This window comes from Lottia gigantea, assembly GCF_000327385.1.
Source record: "Lottia gigantea unplaced genomic scaffold LOTGIsca_26, whole genome shotgun sequence".
Taxonomy (NCBI): domain Eukaryota; kingdom Metazoa; phylum Mollusca; class Gastropoda; family Lottiidae; genus Lottia; species Lottia gigantea.
This window is the reverse complement of record NW_008708797.1, coordinates 3,083,874-3,105,262: the sequence shown is the minus strand read 5'-3', so window position 1 is coordinate 3,105,262 and position 21,389 is coordinate 3,083,874. Positions and strand designations below refer to the sequence as shown.

Genomic DNA, 21,389 nt, shown 5'->3' with positions numbered 1-21,389 from the left:
ATAAAACTTTAACCAGTGATTGTTGTTCCATAAAGCTGTGTCTATAAATCCTTTAGATGTTTCAACCTGGTTTCCCCCTGTCAGTGATGCAGAGTTGGAAATCGAAAAAGAGAAGGCTATTGCAGGCTGTCCTGGCAAAGTTTTCCTCATTGCACTCTGCATGGTATTGCCTTTCATCATTAGCCCATGGTGCAGAAAAGTAGGACGTAAATATGTCAATATTTGCTGTGTACATAAAAATAAAATGTCAATTTTACCTATTCAAGATCTTGACTACAATTCAAATTAAATAAACTAGAGAAAAAAAACCAAAACACAAGAGATAATTTTTATTTTATAAAAATTTCACATGATCACTGTAATGATAGAACATGAAAAAGAAATCGCACTGACAAATTTAAGCACATTTGTTAATATAAAAAGAATATATCAGAAGATGTAAACATGTGGTTGACAAAAATACTATTTTATAAAACCTTCAGTCAATACCAGTCTATATTGCTCTTCTTGAGAAATAGAATGGTGCTATATAACCAAAAACTGGCCACTTAAGAAAATAGTCTGGTACTATTTGGATATAATCAACTCTTTTAACTAGAGTCAGGCAAGGATATTCTACATTGCAAGGACAAGTTGATTTGATGGTTTCTAAATAGGTTACACATATTGACAATAACTTTCTGTATGTATTCATTGTTCTTGCAAATACATCAATATCTTTGCATGACCATAGACTTAGAGTTATAGCAATACATGCTAGATGAAAGCATGTTAACAAATTTATACAAATGATAATTACAATGATTTCTCGTTTCCTATTATTTAGACTTTATATAAAGATTGTACAGCAAACTTAGAGATATTTCAAAAAACATAGAATTGTTACCGAATATGGAGGACTTGAGGCTATACACCATCAGTTTTTGAACAATGCAGATCATTATTATTATGTTCAGACTAAAATTGGCTAACATTTATCTATATATATGTACAATGTGTAATTTGCAGCAAATCAACATTAAACAAAAAAATCTTAATCAAAATAATGATGAAAAAATATTTCATTTTGTACTGAATGATATATTAGAAATACATGTAGATGCATTCAATTAGTACACAATAATATAATATAGATTTTGCTATGAGCATATCTTTGGTTTTTTTTAATCTACTTTCAAGTCATTAACTAATGAAAAAATATGATTTGCAAAATATCAAAAACATTTCTAAATAATTTCTTTTAACTCTTGATTTGGTGACATTTTTGGCTAAGAAATGACGTCATTGTTCATTTTAATTATTTTTAACAATTAGACCAAATATTTTTAAAGTAAAATCAATGATGCCTTTTCTAAACCAGGCTAATTACATTTTTCTCATTTACTTTTGAAATTCTCTCATGGGTAACTCCAATATTCATTGGGACATCAGATCTTGATACAGGAAGAAAACATTAACCAGGAGAGGGTTCTCCTTTCAGGTGATATTCAAAGGGGGGATTTAAGTCTTGAATAGTTTTCAGAAGTACTAGAAATGTATGAATATCGCATAATTCCTTTAAAAATACTTCAAACTGTTAATTTCACTCACTATTTCTATGCCTTTTCAATCTATCACAGAATATCTTAAATTGATAAGTTGTTATTTTAACATTCAATCGAAGATAATTCTGGACACACATGGTATTGAAGGCTCAAAATTAAGACAGTGAGCTGTGAACACTATTACTGATTGGCTTAACTAAAAAATTTCTGTTTCTGAGACTAAATTATGAGTGGTCAAAAAAAATGGTGCATCTGTCCATTTAATTTCAATCATTTGAAAGTTAGTGATCATTTAAGAACAAGGGCATTTCAAAATAAACAAGGCAATGATCTGACATTCTGATATACCAATAGAACTATCTGTGATGTACCAATAGAACTATCTGTGATGTACCAATAGAACTATCTGTGACGTGACAATAGCACTATCGGTGATGTACCAATAGACCTATGTGTGATGTACAAATAGAACTATCCGTGATATCAGTATTGGAAGCACAGACAAAATTTGAGATTTCTGATAGTGTTTTTGCTATGATAACTTTAAATTGTAATGTTATGATACCATTAAAAGGATAAAGATGACATTTTAGAAAATTCAAATTCAGCTATGGCACTTGTCAATGATAAATGATGTTCACTGGGTTTAGATTATTATGAGTAAAATGATACCTATATGACCATATAATACAGATGAATATATATATATTTCTATAATATAAGACAACTTATAGGATGATTCAATGAATTCAAATAGCATTTTGAAATATAATATGGCCATGTTGCATTTAACTAGGTAGCCCCTTTTTTGGTTTTGAATTTAGTCCTAATCCTAATGCATTCAAAGATTAAATCTTCAAATCCCAAAATATATACACTGTTACATAGGTGGACCTCAACATCCATTTTCTCTTTTATTGACAGAAGAAACTGATTTTAATATTTCTTTGATTTGGAGGAAGTATATTTCTCTCCTCTTCAATGAAAATTGATCACTCTCCATTCATAATGTCTCAGTCATACACTATCTTCCATCTGATTGTCTTCACTTAGACTATCTCACTGACACAATTATAGTCTTCACCACCAGAGCTAACTATCATTCTTACTGTATTCTCACAATATCACCTCCAATATAACAGTCAGTTCTTTAAGTTCCTAAGTACTGTTTATTAAACATTGAGTTCTGAAAAACTCTAATGAACTTCCTTACTCTCTGGTAAATGATTGCCTGATTCAGCTAATGTACTATGAGTTGTAGTGTGTGGTGTACTATGAGGTACAACAGGATGAGGTTCAACTGTAGTAGAATGAACTCCGATTGAAGCAGCTACAGCCGATGCTGCAGGATTAAAGGCGGCGAAGCCAGCACCATTCATATCAGCTTGAAATGGTGGTTGTGGGAAATTAGCTGGGAATCGAACTCCACCGGCAGCTAAAAGGGAAATAGTAAAAATTAACCATTTTAGTTCATTGGCATGTTAAATGTGACTTTCCAAAGAAATTGACTTGTTGAAATGACTTCAAAAGCCAAACTAACACACACAAAAAAACAAAACAATACAGTAAAGGTATAATATTTGTATTTATGTCAATTAAAGCCCAGGATATACAGATAACAATATTTCCAATAATATAGAGATAATAAATATATACCTGTAAAGTATTCTTTATTCACACAATTTCTCAAACTTTCAGGAATCCGGCCTAATATAGCTCTTCTGATTTCAGCTGCTGCCATTTCACGTAGCTCAGTCACACTTTGATCACTATAAAACGCTGAATGAGGTGTACAAATCATGTTTGGACAGTCTTTTAATGGACCTGCAACACATCAACAAAATATTCCAAAATGTAAAAAATAATTCAGTATAGACCACACAAACAAAGAAAAAAACTTCACTAGATCATTTGTCACCCTTAAGACTACAAGTTTCTTGTCATTGACAATTCTATAAAAATTACTTTCCTTCAATATGCAATAAGTTGCCTATAAATTCAATGAGTGCAATGCTCACAATTTGGCAAAAAATTCTTTTTAAGTGGTAGATATAGGTGATGAGAGGTGTTAGTTTGAATCAATATAAAACAACCCTTTAAACTACAAAAAGACAGATTTCTTGGAAATTACAAACATAAAATGAAACGAAGTCAAAGGGACACCAGAGAGTCCCCTGTAGTAAATGAAATGAGTTTACAATGAATTTGTCAAATTGAAATGAAAAGAAATTGAAAGAAAAACTGCTTATAAAAAAAAATAATAATAAAAAAAATCAAATATTTTTGAAAATAATGATTTAATGTTAATCTTATAGGAAGAGGGGAAATTCTTCTAGTATCCCTTTTCACTCCTTTTAATATAACACCCAATGGGTATTCATACTACAACATATCACCTTCAATGTATGGCAGATTCAAGTTGCACGTACTTGATGCAAGATTGAAAGGTTCATTTTCTAACACATCAATAGCACATGCTCTAATTCGACCATCTTTTAATGCTGAAGCTAAAGCCATTTCATCAACTAGACCACCACGAGCTGTATTAATTAAAAATGCACCTGAAAAATAAATTATAATGATATTGGATACACTATGCATTCATAATTAGATTTAAAGATGGGTTTCCTTATTTTGTTAGTATCAAATCAAGCAAGATATATGTACAGTCTGGATAAATAAAAGATAGTGGACCACAGCCATATACGCCCTACACGGCATGCGGATGGTAAAAACCAAACATCCATTTTAAGTTTCATCAAAATCGGTTGAAAACTAAGAGAGTAATAGCACATTCAAGATTTTTGGGCAAGGGCAATAACTCTGCTTCTAAAGGTCGAAAATAGCTCAAATTCGAACTTGATCTTCGTTTTATGTATATGTATGCACATACCGAATTTCATTTGATTCCTTCAAACTATCTTGTTTTTTAGAGTGTTTACGAGCAATTGATGTTAATAGAAGCACTTACTGTAAAAAGTTAAAGGGCTATAACTCCTCAAAACTGACGTAAGAGGCCTAAATCTTGAAAAAGCCTTAAATTTAATCAGAAGTTAACTAATCTTTCTCAAACATTTCGCTTTAGGTCCAATAGCATCCATCTTAAGTTTCATCAAAATCGGTTGAAAACTAAGAGAGTTATAGCATATTCAAGATTTTAGGGCAAGGGCAATAACTCTGCTTCTAATGGTCAAAAATATTTCAAATTCGAACTTGATCTTCGTTTTATGAATATGTATACACATACCGAATTTCATTTGATTCCATCAAAAAATCTAGTTTTTAGAGCGTTTAAAAGCAAATGTTGACGGACAGGGGTGCCGACAATATACGTCCACATAGAGAGATGTGGGCCTATAAAAAGGGCTTTTTGACCTTTCTTGATCGGTTACTCATTGGAATTCTGCTGGCAATTCTCTTCTAATTTAGCTAATTATGAATTAATTATGGACATGTGAGACAAACTGGTGTTTTACAAAGTCATTAGATCAACTCTGCTGTCTATTTATAATAGTATTAGTATTTTCATTTTCATAAATGAAAATAAGGGAACCCATCTTTAATTCCCGTTCCGATTTACTTAGATGGAAGAAATTCATATGCATAAGTCTATTTATTTGCCAGATGGTTGTGGGCAGCTTATGCTTTGTAAAAAAAAAATGACTTAATTCGGTTTAGACAGAGCTCACAAGGAACAAACTGACATTTAAGTCTCAATGCATATGAAAGTTCAATTAATGAAGTAGATATGAAAAATTTCAATAGCCTAATGTTACATTTTTGGCAGAAAAATTATATCAGTAACAATTGACCCTAGAAATGAATGGATATAAAAATTAACAAGACTAAAAGCTTATTTACCTGGTCTCATCTGTTTAATGGTATAATCATTAATAAGTCGATGGTTATGTTCATTTAGTTTACAATGTAATGATACACAATCACTTTGAAATAACAACTCTTGTAACGTATACACTCTTGTAATACCTGTAAACAAATATTTTATCATTGAAACTTGCATTCAAAATGCTCACCTATTAATAAGTTGTTGTAATAAAAGCATGACATACAAAACATGTATTAAAGATATTGTGACCAACTTGCCAGCAGATTGAGAAATGAAAATATAGTGTAAAAGAAGCAAGCAGTTATGACACGATGGTTGTGGGTCAATATTGATAAGAAGGGAATTTATATGCCATGACATGCCATTTTTCTGTACAAAACATGTATATATTATTTATACATTTACATGGACAAAGAAGTGTCAAGAAAAGCATGTCTACTATAATTACTATTTCATATGACTCTACTTATATAAGTCCTCCACTCTAGCTCTTAGCCATGCATTTAAATATCTAAAATTACAGAGAACTGTGCTTGGTTACATGCTGATTGCAAGCAGGGCTTAATCACTGAGCCTTCATATAAAGTCTATTAGTCATAAATTGACGGTCACAGTTTATCTTACCTAGAGATTTTTCAACACCATCAGCGAGGTAGGGATCATAAAATATAACATTAAACCCAAATACTTTAGCTCTTATTGCTACTGCAGTTCCAACTCGCCCTGAAACATAAAATAAACAAAATGAAATAAGGCTAATCAGTGATCTATTTTTATCTCGTCAATAAACTGATCTATTTTGCATGATAGGTTAAATTGAAAATACAAGTATTATCGTCTTAAACTACATGTCTTAAATGATATATATATATATCAATACTTACCTAATCCTACAATACCTAATGTGTCACCTCGAATTCTAGCACAGCCTTGAGCCGCTTCTCGTAAATTTTCTGGACCATTTATTTTTTTCCCTTCTCGTACCATATTTGCCAACCAATATGTGCGACGATATAAATTAAGTATAAGACACATTGTGGAATCTGCTACCTCTTCAACTCCATAACCGGGTACATTACAGACAGCAATACCTAACAATAAAACAATTTAGGCTTTCAGAAGCATATTTCCATAGTTTTCATTGTAAGCACATGTTAATGCAGTCTTAAACCATTCTAACAACCTTTCTGATCAAACGACTAGCACAACTATTCTTGTACAATGGGTTTGGGCATTACAGTAGCGTTAAAACCAAGTGCTTCAAGCTTTGACATAATATAGTTAAAAAAGCCTTGTCTGGCTATGCATTCATCTTCACAAATATAATTTTTTTTTTTTTTTTTTTTTGTTTATCACAAAAATTGTAACTTACCTAATTCAGCAGCGGCTTTTATATCTACATTATCATAGCCACTACCAATTCTTACAATAACACGTAAACTTTTAAATTTATCTAGATCTTCTTTGGTTAAGGTAATAGTATGCCACATTAATGCCCCTACAGCTTCATTTAATACCTGAAAAGTAGAATTCAAATGTTAGGTGTATGTTGTAAAACCCAAATGATCAACCCACCCCATTCATTTTAATTAAGCACAATTTGTGCTCTGTTAAGCGTTACTACTTAACAAGGCCTTGCGCTATGCAATTTCGCAATATCGTGCACAATCCAATTCTATGACAATGCTGTGTAGTGAGGGAGTGTAGGGTATGTTATCGTGGCATTGAGTTTAAACCTGTCCAAAATGGCAAAATTAAAACAGAATCGTAGGTATCAAGCATGCCCTGTGATGACTTCGTCCAATTTCATTGGCTGCAACTCGGAATTCAAATTGTTGCCCGACACAGGTGTGGCCTTGAAAGTATGATACATTGATTGAGCAAGAGTAGATTTTCTTCTGTAAGAATTTTTATTTATTAGCACAGTGTTTTACTCTGTACTCAAGTATATTTCACGGCGATGCAGGCATCATTTTTAGTGTTTGTTCCCAGTTTGTAGTACAGGGAAACGGAGCGTGCTTAGGATACCCCTAGTAGAAAATATGAAAAATTAAATTATTTCCTAGTGAATATAGACTTATAACCATATTGGAGAATGAAGTGTTACAATAGAAGGGGATGCTTGGCCTTACACTGCCTTAGGTTGGTATTTTGTTTCTACAGAAGTGGGAAAACCTTGTCAAGGAAAATGGCATATTGGAATGAAACATATCTAGGAATGTCTTCATACTCCAGTGTAGCATTAAACGAAGGCCCAACACTCTTCTTGCAAGCCAGGGGTGTACCTGATTCCGTTTCATGGCTGTGTTTTCTTACGTGCACGGATAATCGGAACCCCACAAGTAAGAGTGAAGGCAAATTGGCTTGCAGCATTGCTTTATAGGTCGTGAAGTGTGAGGGGATCGATAGCATGATAGCTTGCAATACTACTCAACATGTTAGCTCTACGATGTCTGTCACATATATGATAGTTGTGAGGCCTGCTTTTAAGTGTAACCCTGTATAAAACTCATACATAAGTTGGTGCATATCTATAATTTGTCCTATTTAGCTTAGACAAAGTATTACATCTGTGAATCGATGTATTACGCCAGGACCTGCCAATCTTGAAGATAAAATGTTGATATTTATCATTACCCCATATTGCGATACTTATCCTATCATGACCCTGGTATAGTGATACGTATATCATAGCATGATTGGTGCTACACACCCAGTAATACACAATATATAGCTATTATTTTATATTGTATAAGCTTACAAGACAAAAAATATGTTACTGTTTGCTTCACTCTGCTGATCATATAAACAGGTTGGTAACATCAGTTAATATTATGTATGTAATAGATTATCTTTTATTTAGTACTGTTAATCACAGTATGGGCCCAGTGCATTTAGATGAAACAGTTTAACAAAGTGTAAATCGATATCTGTTTTAACTATGGTCTATCAGTGAACCACTAAATTTTTTATATCCATGAACTGTTTTCATTTCTATTTCATTCTATGATGAACAATGTTTGTTATGTTGTATTTACATTAAATCATTAGTAAACATCAAATCATTACAGCATGAACAACAGATGATATGTCACTGAAGAAAAAGTCTTTTCTAACCTTTTTCTTCCACAAATTTTAAATGTTAAAAAAAGTATAGTTGTTGTATCAATAATACTATTATGTCAAACACAAACTAAATAATGTAGAATCAATATGATGCTTTAACCACCTGTTACATTACAATCATTACTATAGTTTATTGATATATCATACAATTCATATCAATACTGTCTACAAATCATTACTCAATGATTCATTCTTATCAAAAATATCGTATCTCTGGTTTCAACTCATTTGACTGAAGAACTGTCATATGTTCTCTTAGCTTTAAATACTAACACAAGACAACTCAATTTCAATGAAATTATCGATATTTACACACGATTTATAGTAGATATAAATAAAACTGATTGATACACAATAATATTACCATAGATTAGAGTTAAATAAATAAACTGGCTTTATTTCTTATTTGTTTATTGACAGGTTCCAATTGATAAAATTGGGCAAAAATTTCAATCCTGCTGAACATACACACAATTTTGTAATACTAAGAAATCATTTTATTTATCATACTTTCAACCAGGCTACTTTGGTGTAATCAAAATGGCATTCAATCATGCTTGAATACAATTTGTAAATTCTAATAGTTTTTTATAAGCAATATTCATTTTTGAGAAAAGAGGCTAGGTCTAAATAAATTCCTCTCAATGACTCATGCCTCCTGGTATTCTTCAGATGTGTCGTGGGGTCCTTGTATGACACAACCAATATAGGACCAAAGAACTTCATTTTTAAGAGAAAATAAAGCAAATGTTAGCATGTCTGCTGAAGAACAGATTTCAGCCATATCAGGACTCAGGAGACATTTAACTTGAAATAGAGAAACCTAGGAATCATCCTAATCAAACGGAGCATGTAATTGAAATTCCATATAGGATTTAGAACAGTCCTCTCGAATCCTAACAGGTTATTTATTTCAATTTCTATTAATTTCCAATTTGTCATGTATTTTTAATGGTTCTTAGAGCCTGAGACATGTTATCTCTATATAGTTAAATAAGATTACTTACTACAAGTAACATTAAATATAATATCTTACCTTTTCATGAATTTCTGTTGTGGATTGTGCATCACAGAATGCCACTGTAGCCACATCTTTTAAAATTGGCATTTCAATTGAACAATCTCTGCCATCTAGTAATGCCACTAATGGACGTGCATGTACAGGTCCATTTGGAATAGGTCCTCGAATAGCCACTGAAAAATTTCGACAAAATTATCAGGTTTATCTAAAATTTTGAGTATATCTATCAATAAAATGAAGATAGGATGACTTAGTGTTGAAATGGTTAATCAGTTGACCGGTTTCAGGTGGGATTTTATAGTTAACAATAGATTTTATTAGAAACATTTATTGAAAAAAATTTTCACTTTATTAATCCTTAAACTCTTCTTTCCTCTAGAAAATAAACGTCTAAACTAGTGTTTTTCTTGATTGAATAATAATTATTGAGAGGTTTATCATGATGAGGTATCTAATAGGCTATCATAATGCGTATTGCCAGAATTATGTTGGTTTTTTTGGGACAAGATTATCGATCCTGAAACCGACAATTCACCGGTTATCGGTTCAAACTAGGTACTCAAAGTAAGATTTTTTAACAGGTGCCACATGTTACTATATATATAGCTCAGTGACCCAGAGAAGACTCTCAACATTTTAAAATGCCAGTTATTGTTAGACCAAACCAAATTTCATAGCTAAATCTTCCTGTGTAGGACACTGTGCTTAACAAATAGATCAGACATTGTAACAATGAAAGCTTGATAATTGTGATAAAAGACGAAACAAAGAATGGTAAAGTTCAATATTTCCCTAATATACAGTGCAATAAATGACACGAGTACCTCTAATAATTAACCAAGCCATTTGATCTAATAGCAATGACCTTGATGGTGGGTTCGTTTTGCCACATTGCATAACTTGCCGCATCGTGCCCAACTGCACACAATCGACTAATTCTGGAATGGCCATTTGTTTCACATGAAACAAAATATTTTAATCTCGCATTGATTTTCTTTTCATTTATAATTTTATTGTTAAAACTGGAATAAAATAAATACCAAGTACAAACGATCAGGACCGTAAAACAAAATACATAAATCCATAAAACGAAACAAGACAAGTTAAATAAATAAAATATTGGTCATAACTTGCAAGAGTTATGTCCCTCTTCTGCGTGCCTATAACGTCACCCACGTGCTAGAAAAAATGACAACTGAAATGTCCGAAAGTGACATTCTTATGAACAGTTAATCAGAATTATCAAGCAAGGAGAAGTTTAAAATTGTCTTAAAGTATTAAATGTGCCCTCAACCGCCACTGGTTCCAGGTAAGTCCCAGAATGTCCTGGTGGACAAGGTAGAAACTGGGATTTATTGGCACCACACTACCTTCTACAAACCTGCGATTGTTTAGAAAAAATGACATCGAATGGATCCACAGGAAAATAAGCATTGCGGAATCTAAAAAAGTAAGCGGTGAGGGTTATATTTTGAAAACTCAGTATTGTCACCATAATAGCGAGAAGTATGCTTCTATGAAAAGGCACAGTACAGAAGTCTTGAATAAGTGACAAGAATATTGGCTTGTGAAAGCATTGGTTAGATGTTGGAAAACCTTGTATACCATTTCACTATGGATTTTTTTAATTTGTATTACGGTTCTGATAGTTTGAACTCGGTATTTATTTTATTCCAGATTTTACCATAAAACTATAGTTTCAATTTTCCTAACAGGTCCAAATTATAAATAAAAAGAAAATCGATTCGGGACAATAGATTGAAACATTTTGTTTCATGTGAAATAGATGGCCATTCCTGATTTTATCAGAAACCTTTAGTTTCGTTTTGTGCAGTTCGGCACAATGGGGCAATTTGCAAAATAAACCCACTGTGACCTTGGGGTCACGCTGGTGATTGGTCAGTAGAATTGATCTTTTATTTTTAAATGTCATTCTATGTTGGATTATCACTTATACAAGCCATTATCTAATTGACTATAAGTGATTAAGATGATTAGATGTCGAATTATACAGATTTTTATGAGTGTCGGGACCACTGATTAGTGTCGTAATTCGTAATACACAGTTATGTTGAGTACTAAGGAGTTTTTTTAAACTGACAAAACCTAGGAAATAAATTGGGACCAAAAAAATATGTCGGATTACACAGAATGTCAGAATACCTAGATATATATCGGATATCACAGAGTACACTGTACTGCAGTTTAGAATACGCTGTGTTACCGCTGCGATTGCAGTTTTTGATCTTGTTTTTTTATCTTGAGTAATTAACTGGGATTAACCAGGCAACAAAAGGTTATTGACGAAAATTACTCAGTTCATCAAAATCACTAATCGTTTCAACACAATAATTTGACTTCATCTCATTCAAATAAGGACCTTTCAATACTTTGTCTTACATCACCCATTATTAACGTACCAGAGGCTGAAATGCTAAATGCTATGGATAAATCTGATAATTAGAAACTCACAATAAATCGACTTACTTTCAAATCTAGGTTTTTTTACTGGAGGCTGAGCCAGTCTTCCCTTGTCCATGAGCTAATATAACACTAGTTTCCAAATTGAAAACACCACCCCTTCTTTGGTCTTTTTTCTTACAAGATCACTTCTAAAAAAAAAAAAAATAATAAAATTTCTTTATAATTTGAATATATACATGGAGGCAAAATTTCAAGATTTGTTTTTGAAACATGAAAACGTGTTCATCAACTAACCCTTAACCTTCCTAAATAATCTGCCTTGCCACTATGTTTTATTGTGATTGACTAACTCAACTAACACCATGTAAGCAAATACAAAGTTTTTCTTTAAATAACTTTCAAACTATGTCCAATCAACCTTCACCTATGTAATTCATCAAGACTCACATAAAATACTGTCAGGAGGATAACAAATCTTCAGCCAATAGACGATTTCTTCTCATCATGCTGCATCTAAAATCATAATTTGATATATAAAGATATAATTCTATGCAAATCGTAATAAAAAGATAGTTTGCCGGGCAAGGAAATATACGCCCACTGGCAGCTTTGAGTTTGAATAAAAATATATAGCAGTACAGTAACAATCGCCAGTATGAAATATTCAACCTTCAATCATACACTTCCTTTTGAACACTTTAGGGCGATACTGAATAATATTGAGTATGAGTTATTGCCTATATTCTCGGGCTAAAAATTTTCAGGAACAAGGGCGATAACTCATACCGGTACTCAATATTTTTCGATTCTTCTGATTTTCAACAGGGTTCATCCTTGGGTGATTACGAACACTCGCATCAAGTTTCATCAAAATCCGTCAAGAATTGTGCCTTCTATAGTGTTTATGAGCTAAAAATTGAACACGTTTTCAAGAACAAGGGCAATAACTTATACTAAATGTTTTACAATTCTTCTGATTTTCTACAGGGTTCATCCTTGGGTGATAATAAACGATTTCAGCAAGTTCCATCAAAATCCGTAAAGAATTGTGACTTTTAAAGTGTTTACATTTCATGTGGGCGTATAAAAAAAGCGCTGATCGACATAAATGAAAAATGAGCAATAAAATCAGCATTTAGTCGACTCTTCAACAAGTACATGATTACAACAATCAGTCGATCTATAAACCAAAATCTTCAAAAAAATATTGTAATAAAGATCTGTAATAGGTGAAATATGTTTATTTAGTCTAAATGATGATGAATCAAATTCAAAAGTGTGTACAAGCTTAGTTCTTGGTTTAGACCTACAGTTGGAATTTATAATTTCACCCTTCAAATTTTTAAGGAACACCTGATGTTATACTATCTATTTACAGTAGCATAACATCCTTTCTTCAAATTCAGATTATAATTAGTCAAATGAGACACTTATTGTTTAATTAGTCCCGTAACCTCTGAATTAGTTTATTAAATTGATTCAATTTCTTAAGAACAAAAGATGTAAAAAAAACATTACAGTTCACCATTTCTGTGATTTGTAGATGGACGGCATTATCATGCATTGACATATCAGGTACTTTATAATGAATACAGAAACAGAAAAGAACTTCTGCTGTTCATTTTATAAAAGGAACTAACAACACATGACATTATCATATATACATATTTATTCACATCTCAAAATAATAGATGTAGATCGTCACCCGATATTGTGACTTTGTAATGTTGTATAATATTTGTAGTAACAATAAATGCCACCAAAGACAAAAGCTACAAAAAGAAACATTGTTAACAATTAGCTAGATTTGTGTATAAAGGGTACCGGTATATCAAATTAAGACTGAAAGAATTCAACAAAAATTACCATGCTGAATTTTTTTTAAAAATTTAGCCAAGGCAAGTCATGGTAACAAAAACTAAATTTGAGAAATTGAAATGTTTTATTGATTACAGTCATCATTAATCCATTAATCTAACATCATCATTTTGTTAATTCAAATGATGTAAAAAAAATCTAAAATTGACTTTAAAAAAACAAAGAGATTCCTTACGACCACCATTCTCCATGACAAAAGGTTGACACATAATCCATTCATTCAGACATATCAAGCAATAACAAAAGGAAGTGTATCAAAATCATGGCCGCGTTATTTTACCGACTTTGCTGGGGGTAATTTGCATAAATAAAGTGCACCGCCATTGATCTCTGCTTTTAAACCATTCATTCAAAAAGTTATAATCTACATTCGGTCAGTATTAACTAAATACATAACAGTATAAGTTAAAGTCCCACATTAATTACCTAAGAATGCGTCATTTATTTCATATCTAAAATAGTGTTCACACTAAACAAATTCACAACATCAAGGACCATGACCTACTTTTCTAATCCGAACAGGGTACTTTGTTTAGTTGACTTCTTGGCCTAAAGTAAGAATGATTCAGATGCTGAAGAACAACTTCAAGCAACTAATTTAATTCTCAAGAAATATAACATTATATCTGTAGGTGATTATAGGATCGATACTCGTCCGAAATGAAAGAAAAATACAGATAAAACTCACCTTTCTTTTCGATTATGAGACAAACAAAGGCTGTTCCCAGCAAAGCACCGGTCAGCTTCGGACCATTAATTTGCTAGTTCAAACACAACTTTTTCCAAATCAATCACCAATTATTCCTGCGCAAATGTATCAGCAATGAGTAATCATAACTCTCACACGTATTAATTGATGCAATATTTAAAAAATTTGGGTTAAATTCCGTTAGGTCACGACAAACTTACAGGATGAAAACCCTTGCCGCTCAATGGCGCGTGATCTCGCTAAATCTCGTAAGAAAAAAAATTGGCTTCATAATTTTATCGTCTTTTTATCAATTATTTGCAGTATGTTAAAAAATCCTCTTTTTCTTTTTGTAAATAAAAGGAATTTTGAATTCATTCTTAAAAAAAAATAAAACTTAATAAAACGTCATTATGTCTCATGCAACAGCGTAACCAAATTGTTTTCTGTAATCCGAAAAGTTCTACTGAACTGTATTACCAGATCCATTTATTGTATATAACGGTTTAAAAGTACGGTATCCTAAAATTACGCAAAATTACAACTTACTTCTGCTTTCAACTTGGATGATTTCAAAATCATTGAGTTAAAGCAGAACCCGAATTGTATAATATTGTATGGAAATGCAGTAGACTAAATTAAGCCTTTGATTTAAAGGGAAAGGTTCGCCATTAGTTTGACCATTGTACCTTGATATTTTGTTTGTTTTTTATTTTATTTGCTTCAAATATAAGAAGGCATAGTAGACTTCACATCTTTTCAAGCCGACATATCCATGAAAATTTCAGAATTAAAAATGGCTGTATAGATCTAGCTAGTAATAAGAAAAATAATAGAATTCATTTAAACAATTGATTTTAAGAAAGCCTTGATAGTATCAATCATGACTGTATGTATAAAATTCTTGAACTTTTTGGTTTTCGTAAAAATTTCATACGATGGTTAAAAAACACTTTATAAAAATATAACTTTTTTAATAATATAATATTAGAAACAATTAAAAGATAACATTAATTTACTTTGATAATGAAGAATTAAAATCTAGGCCTATATCATTTGTTGATGATTTAACATATTTCTTAAGACAAAATAGGATGCCAGACGTCTTTTTGAATTATTAGAATTATTTAAAGAAGTATCAAATTGAGTATCAACATTCAAAAGCGGATGCAATAAATCTGAACTTATCAAAAGAAAATTTTGAAAAATGTATGAAATTATTAAAATTGATAGTTGAACCAATAAAAATCTTAGGAATCTAATTTTACAATAATTTATAAATTTGAATTGTGAAAATAAATTGCAAGATATTGATACAGTTATTTCAAAATGATGTTTCAAGAAACTTAATCTTATAAGAAACATTCAAGTTATAAAATACATTATGTATTCATAGAAAAGCAATATGTGCCAGAATAAATAAGCAAAAAATTCAATGAAAAGGTTTATCAATGTCTATTGAATGGTGCAGATAAAGTCAAAAGGAAAAAATAACCCAAAATATACAAAATAGCTGTTTGAATATGATCGATTTACATCATTCTAAAATGTCAAAGTATATTTTAGATAATATATTTTGGAGGTCAACTTCTGTTTTTCTGTAATTATGACCAAAACCTAAAAAACATACCTTTCTTTAATAAATTTCTTGAGGACTGGGAATTTATTTATACTAGAAATATTGATAAGTACGGAGCCCCTTAGGCGCAATTATTTCGTTTAATCGAATAACTTATTTCGTTTAAACGAATTAATTATTTCGTTTAAACGAAATACATTTTTTCATTTCGTATTTCGTTTAATCGAAATAAGTTATCGATTAAACGAAATAAAAAATGTATTTAACTTATTTCGTTTAAAAAAACCAAGGATTGACCCAAGTTTTTTTTTACCTAGGAAAGCAATTTACATTTGTCTTGTCACTTGATAAACCAGCGTTTATTTCCCCATAACGATAATAAGATCCACATTCATTCCTTAATAAACGAAATATTTGATAAAAGTACGGAAAATTGCGCCTAAGGGGCTCCGTAGATAAGTATAGATTGAAATAACATGGAATAATAAAACATCTTAATCAGTACTTATAATTATAACTTATTCATGAAAGGTATAATTCTCGTTGAAGATGTTCATACAATATCTACACAAAAATCGCATATTTCCTTCAAAAAATACTTTAAACTAGGAATTTCACTTTCTTTTTCTTTGTTATATTAGTCTCAAAAAATTGATGAGTCGTCATTTTAACTTTCAAACGTGGATTATACTGGACACCCATGCAGATTTGAAGGCTAAAATTTCGACGGTGAGCTGTAAACACTATTACGATTAACTAAGCTAAAAAAATTCCCGTTTCTGAGAATAAAGTAAAAAAATCTTGATCCGTTGCTATATTATTTTAGAAATAAAAAAAAATATTTTCGGATTATTTGATAGGTTACGTTTGAGTTTTGACTGCTTACGATTTAACAATAACAAATCCACTGAGGAATCGTATCGATCAAAACAAGAAAATGGAAAAAGAAGTGAACATGGGGGATGTCAAATCTCTTGAACATCCCACTCTTAAGGTCCTTTTTTCTCATTATTGATTATGCGAGAGTGATGAATACACTGTTTTGTAACCTATGATAAGATCTTTCCTTCCTTCCCTTACGTTTCTGTTTTCCTCCCTCATTCCCTCTTCTCCCCCTTTCAATCGTCTCCTTCACTTTCTCTCCTTCATCTTTCCTTCCCTTCCTCTCAAATAATGTCCATGTCGACCTCTACCCAGGGTTTCAAGTTATAAAGTTTATGGACTATTGAGAGAAAACTGAGTTAAGAATCCGAATCAGGCCCAAAGTCGTTATCTTGCTAGAATTATAGCCTTCTTGACATCAGTGATTATGGTACTGTAATCAGTGTTTCTAGCTAAAATTTAACATTTCCTTTTTTGGCTTGACATGTTCGTTCTGTAATTCTAAAATGAAATTTCGCAGGTTCCTTATGAAGTTTTAAACAAAAAATTTAGAACTGCTCAGAAGAATATAGATAGAGAAGTTTCTCATGTACAAAGTTCTGGTAATGAATTTGAGAAATGTCTACAGAAACCAACTGTATCTGTTGGTGATGTGACTCAAGCAATTGGTAATATGGTTGAAAAGTTAACAATTTTAAAGAGAAAGGTATGTTTCTTTTCTTTTCTGATACAAAAGTCTTTAACAATAATTGTCAAATCAAAATCAAATCTAACTTTGTTTAAATGAACTATTTAATACTATATACTTCTAGGCTGATGAAAGTTTACAGCATGAAATTGATGCTGCTAGAGTAATAAAAAGAAGAGTTGATCATTTAAAAGAAGTAGAGAATATTCCTGCTGGTGCCAAACCACTGTGGCAGAAAAAACGACTGGACAGAATGATCGTGGAATTCTTTTTGCGAAAAGGTTATTATAACTCAGCTTTAAAACTGGCAAAACATTCAGATATAGAGGTATGGTTTAATATATTACTATTGATTTAACTGCAACATTTTCATTATATTTGCTTATCCAAATTTTACAGTTGGGTTTCAGTTATTCATGCCAATTTCAAAATATGATTTGAAAATAGGATTCAAAATCATTAATCAGAAAAACTCTTTTGATTGTTTTCTTGCACATTCTATAACATAATTCACTTACTGTAGTTCCTATTGTGAAAAAAGAACTGGCCTTTTTTTCAATACTAGATTTAGGGAAGATGAATTAGTGAAAGATAAAATGTTTAATTTTGACAGGATTTAACAAACATAGATTTGTTTTTGACTTCTAAAGAAGTAGAAGAATCATTAATGATGAATGATACTTCAGCCTGCTTAGCTTGGTGTCATGATAATAAATCAAAACTTAGAAAAATGAAAGTAAGTATTCGTTTATAATCTATAAGTAGCTGGACTTTTGTTATTAAAGTTTTGATGATAATGCACATTGTTACATGCCTCAATAGTAGAGAGGTTCAAAATCTTTGGCTACATATGTATAAGGCTTTTTGTAAATATCTTTGTCAATGTCATTCTTTTTGGAGGACATCTAGATTTGTGTTCGGTCTTCCATATATAGATGGTAATAGTGTGATGGAGCCAGGAAAACTTAACAAAGTCCCTTCTTTTCAAAAGAAGAAATGAGCATACTTGCATTGCAAATAACAGAAACTTCAACCAACTTTTTTTGCCGAGAATATCTTGAAAAACTATTGACATCTTACCAAGTCTTTTACTGAATCACTTGATAATAGCCATTTATCATCTTGTTGTAGAGTTGTTTGGAGTTTAATGTACATAAACAAGAATTTATAGAATTAGTTCGACAGAATAACAGATTAGAAGCAGTCAGGTAACATTTATGGCAATTATTTTTTTTTTGAACAGTTTATTCCAGAAAAATTTTAGAGTTTTTTTAAATGGACAGATTCTCTATTTTAGCTTTGATTCTTGAATATGTGTAAATATGTCTTCAGAAGTACTAGAACTATATGAAAATCACATAATTCTTTCAAAATATCACAAACTAGAAATTTCTTTCCTATTTTTATGTCTTTTTTATATATGCATTATCTCATGAAAAGATCTTTTTAACTTTCCAATGCGGATAATTCTGGACACATATGGATTTGAAGGCTCAAATTTCGACTCAACATAGATTGGTTTTGCTTAAAAATTCCTGTTTTTAAGACTAAGGTATAAATGATGTATATTATCTGTTTTGATGTTGTTTGATTTACAGACATGCTAGGAAATATTTTAGTAATGTTGACAGTTCACAGATACAAGATATACAGAAAGTTATGGGTCTACTAGCATTCCCTGCTGATACACAAATCTTACCTTATAAGGTTAGATTTTTGTAATTAAAGTTTTGACTGCTGATGTGAAAAATACTTCATTTTAACAAAAAAACAAAAGTGTTAGATATAAAATCCTGATAAATTTATTATCAATTTCAATATGACAAGATATAGCTGAAAGAGAGCTTGGACCTTGCAGGGACATGATATATTTTTCAAACATAGATTCCAACCTGGTAATTATTTTATTGATACACATAAATTTCTAATTTAATGTTTTATTTAAGGAGTTATTTGATCCTGGCAGATGGCATACATTAGTTTTACAGTTCAGAGAGGAGAATTTTAAATTACATCAGTTAAATACAACATCAGTATTTACTGCAGCTTTACATGCTGGTTTATCATCTTTAAAAACACCGTATCCTTTTAATGTAATAATTGTATATATATATATGGTACCTTATTGGCACAGATTACTTTTGTCAGAGGTGTATTGGTTTGAATCTGTCATAGATTAAGATTGTTTCTTCAAAAGGATAGAAAATTATACCAGCAAAAGTTTAATGTATCAAAATGAGGTGCTGAGAAGTGAGATGAAAAGCTAACATGAAAAGCCCCCAATTCTCTTGTGCTAGAACCTCTTCTTTAATTTCAGTTGTAGGTGTATACCTAATTGTTTCATAATGCATCCATTTTTTTTAAGTGACATTTGTATTTGATCCTTATACTTATGTACTTATGAAATTGTTACTGGGGCTCTTTACTGAATCCTTTTCTTGAAAAAATAGAAGAGAATGATAATATCTTAAATATTTATATTCTGCTGTGTTTTCCCTTAATGTATAATGTAGTTATTGTTATAAGAGAGAAAGAGATGGTAAGCCTACAGATTGTCCTGTTTGTAGTAAACATCTAAATGAAATCGCCAAACCATTACCTTACGCTCATTGTGCCAATTCAAGATTGATTTGTGCAATATCTGGTTGTTCTTTAAATGAACATAATCCACCAATGATTCTTCCAAATGGTTATGTGTATGGATTTTCAGTAAGTATACCTGTGATATTGGTGTTGAAGTATAGATTTTTATAAATATTTGGTGTACCTGCTGATAGAGCTTAATTTAATCTTTCTGCAACAAGTTAAACATCAGTTAATCAAAATCAAAGCAGAATATAGACTGTCATCATTTGCATTTAACATTCTTTCAGAATTGTGGCCAGAGAACTACACATTTGATTTGGTTTGTTATAGATAGCTAAAAAAAGAGCTTTATTAACTATTGAAGCAAATATATAGAGAACTTTTACCTTAGATTCTGAATTCAACCTTGTCTGGATCAAACCCTTTTTGAAGATTTGCCAAACATTTTTCATTTGGTCATTAGAAATAAACCAATATAATGTTTTGAATTTATCGCAATTTATTTTTCTTCAGGCATTAGCTATGATGGCATCAGAAAATGATGGAAGAGTAGTTTGTCCTAAAACCAAACAAATATTTCATTTAGACGATGCTCAGAAAGTATTTGTGATGTAAACTGGTTTGACCAATGTGGGAAATATACTTACCTCAAAATAGCACAGTATGCTTTAAGGCTTAATGGAATTATTTGGATGCTTTTAATAATAATGAAATGTATTTGAGTTTGGCAATTTATAAGCATATTTTCACTTTTGCACAATTGTAAGTCTCGTCCTGTTTTAAAGGGACAGGTGCGCCATTTTAGGGGGGCTTGAAATGGGCGTATATTGCCGTCACCCATGTCAGTCCCGCTGCCCTCAATTGCTCGTAAACATTCTACAAGGCACAATTCTTCACTGATTTCAACGAAGCTTGGTATGGTTGTCTGTAATCACCCAAGATGAACCTTATTGAAAATCAGAAGAATCGAAAAATGATTAGTATGAGTTATCGCTCTTGTTCTTGAAAACGCTTTCAATTTTAGCTTGTCACTCTAGAAGGCACAATTCCTGACGGATTTTGACGAAACTTGGTGTGAGTGTTTGTAATCATCCAGGGATGAACCTGCTCGAAAATCAAAAAAATC

General features: G+C 31.4%; 2 protein-coding genes across 2 annotated transcripts; one reads left to right on the top strand and one right to left on the bottom strand.

Annotated features, from left to right (window-relative positions):
- Window positions 1-2,740: 2,740 nt before the first annotated feature.
- On the bottom strand, window positions 2,741-10,489 carry LOTGIDRAFT_160939 (hypothetical protein; the record flags this gene model as incomplete). Its single annotated transcript, XM_009056112.1, has 9 exons — window positions 2,741-2,979; window positions 3,201-3,368; window positions 3,974-4,105; window positions 5,406-5,531; window positions 6,016-6,114; window positions 6,276-6,482; window positions 6,764-6,908; window positions 9,554-9,711; window positions 10,363-10,489. The coding sequence occupies 9 exons, from the start codon at window positions 10,487-10,489 to the stop codon at window positions 2,741-2,743; spliced, it is 1,401 nt and encodes a 466-aa protein (XP_009054360.1).
- Window positions 10,490-17,062: 6,573 nt separating this feature from the next.
- LOTGIDRAFT_117625 (hypothetical protein) lies at window positions 17,063-20,878 on the top strand (the record flags this gene model as incomplete). The annotated part of the gene is made up of 9 exons (XM_009056111.1): window positions 17,063-17,101; window positions 17,510-17,695; window positions 17,802-18,005; window positions 18,291-18,413; window positions 18,809-18,885; window positions 19,276-19,384; window positions 19,624-19,757; window positions 20,191-20,386; window positions 20,777-20,878. The coding sequence occupies 9 exons, from the start codon at window positions 17,063-17,065 to the stop codon at window positions 20,876-20,878; spliced, it is 1,170 nt and encodes a 389-aa protein (XP_009054359.1).
- Window positions 20,879-21,389: the final 511 nt, after the last annotated feature.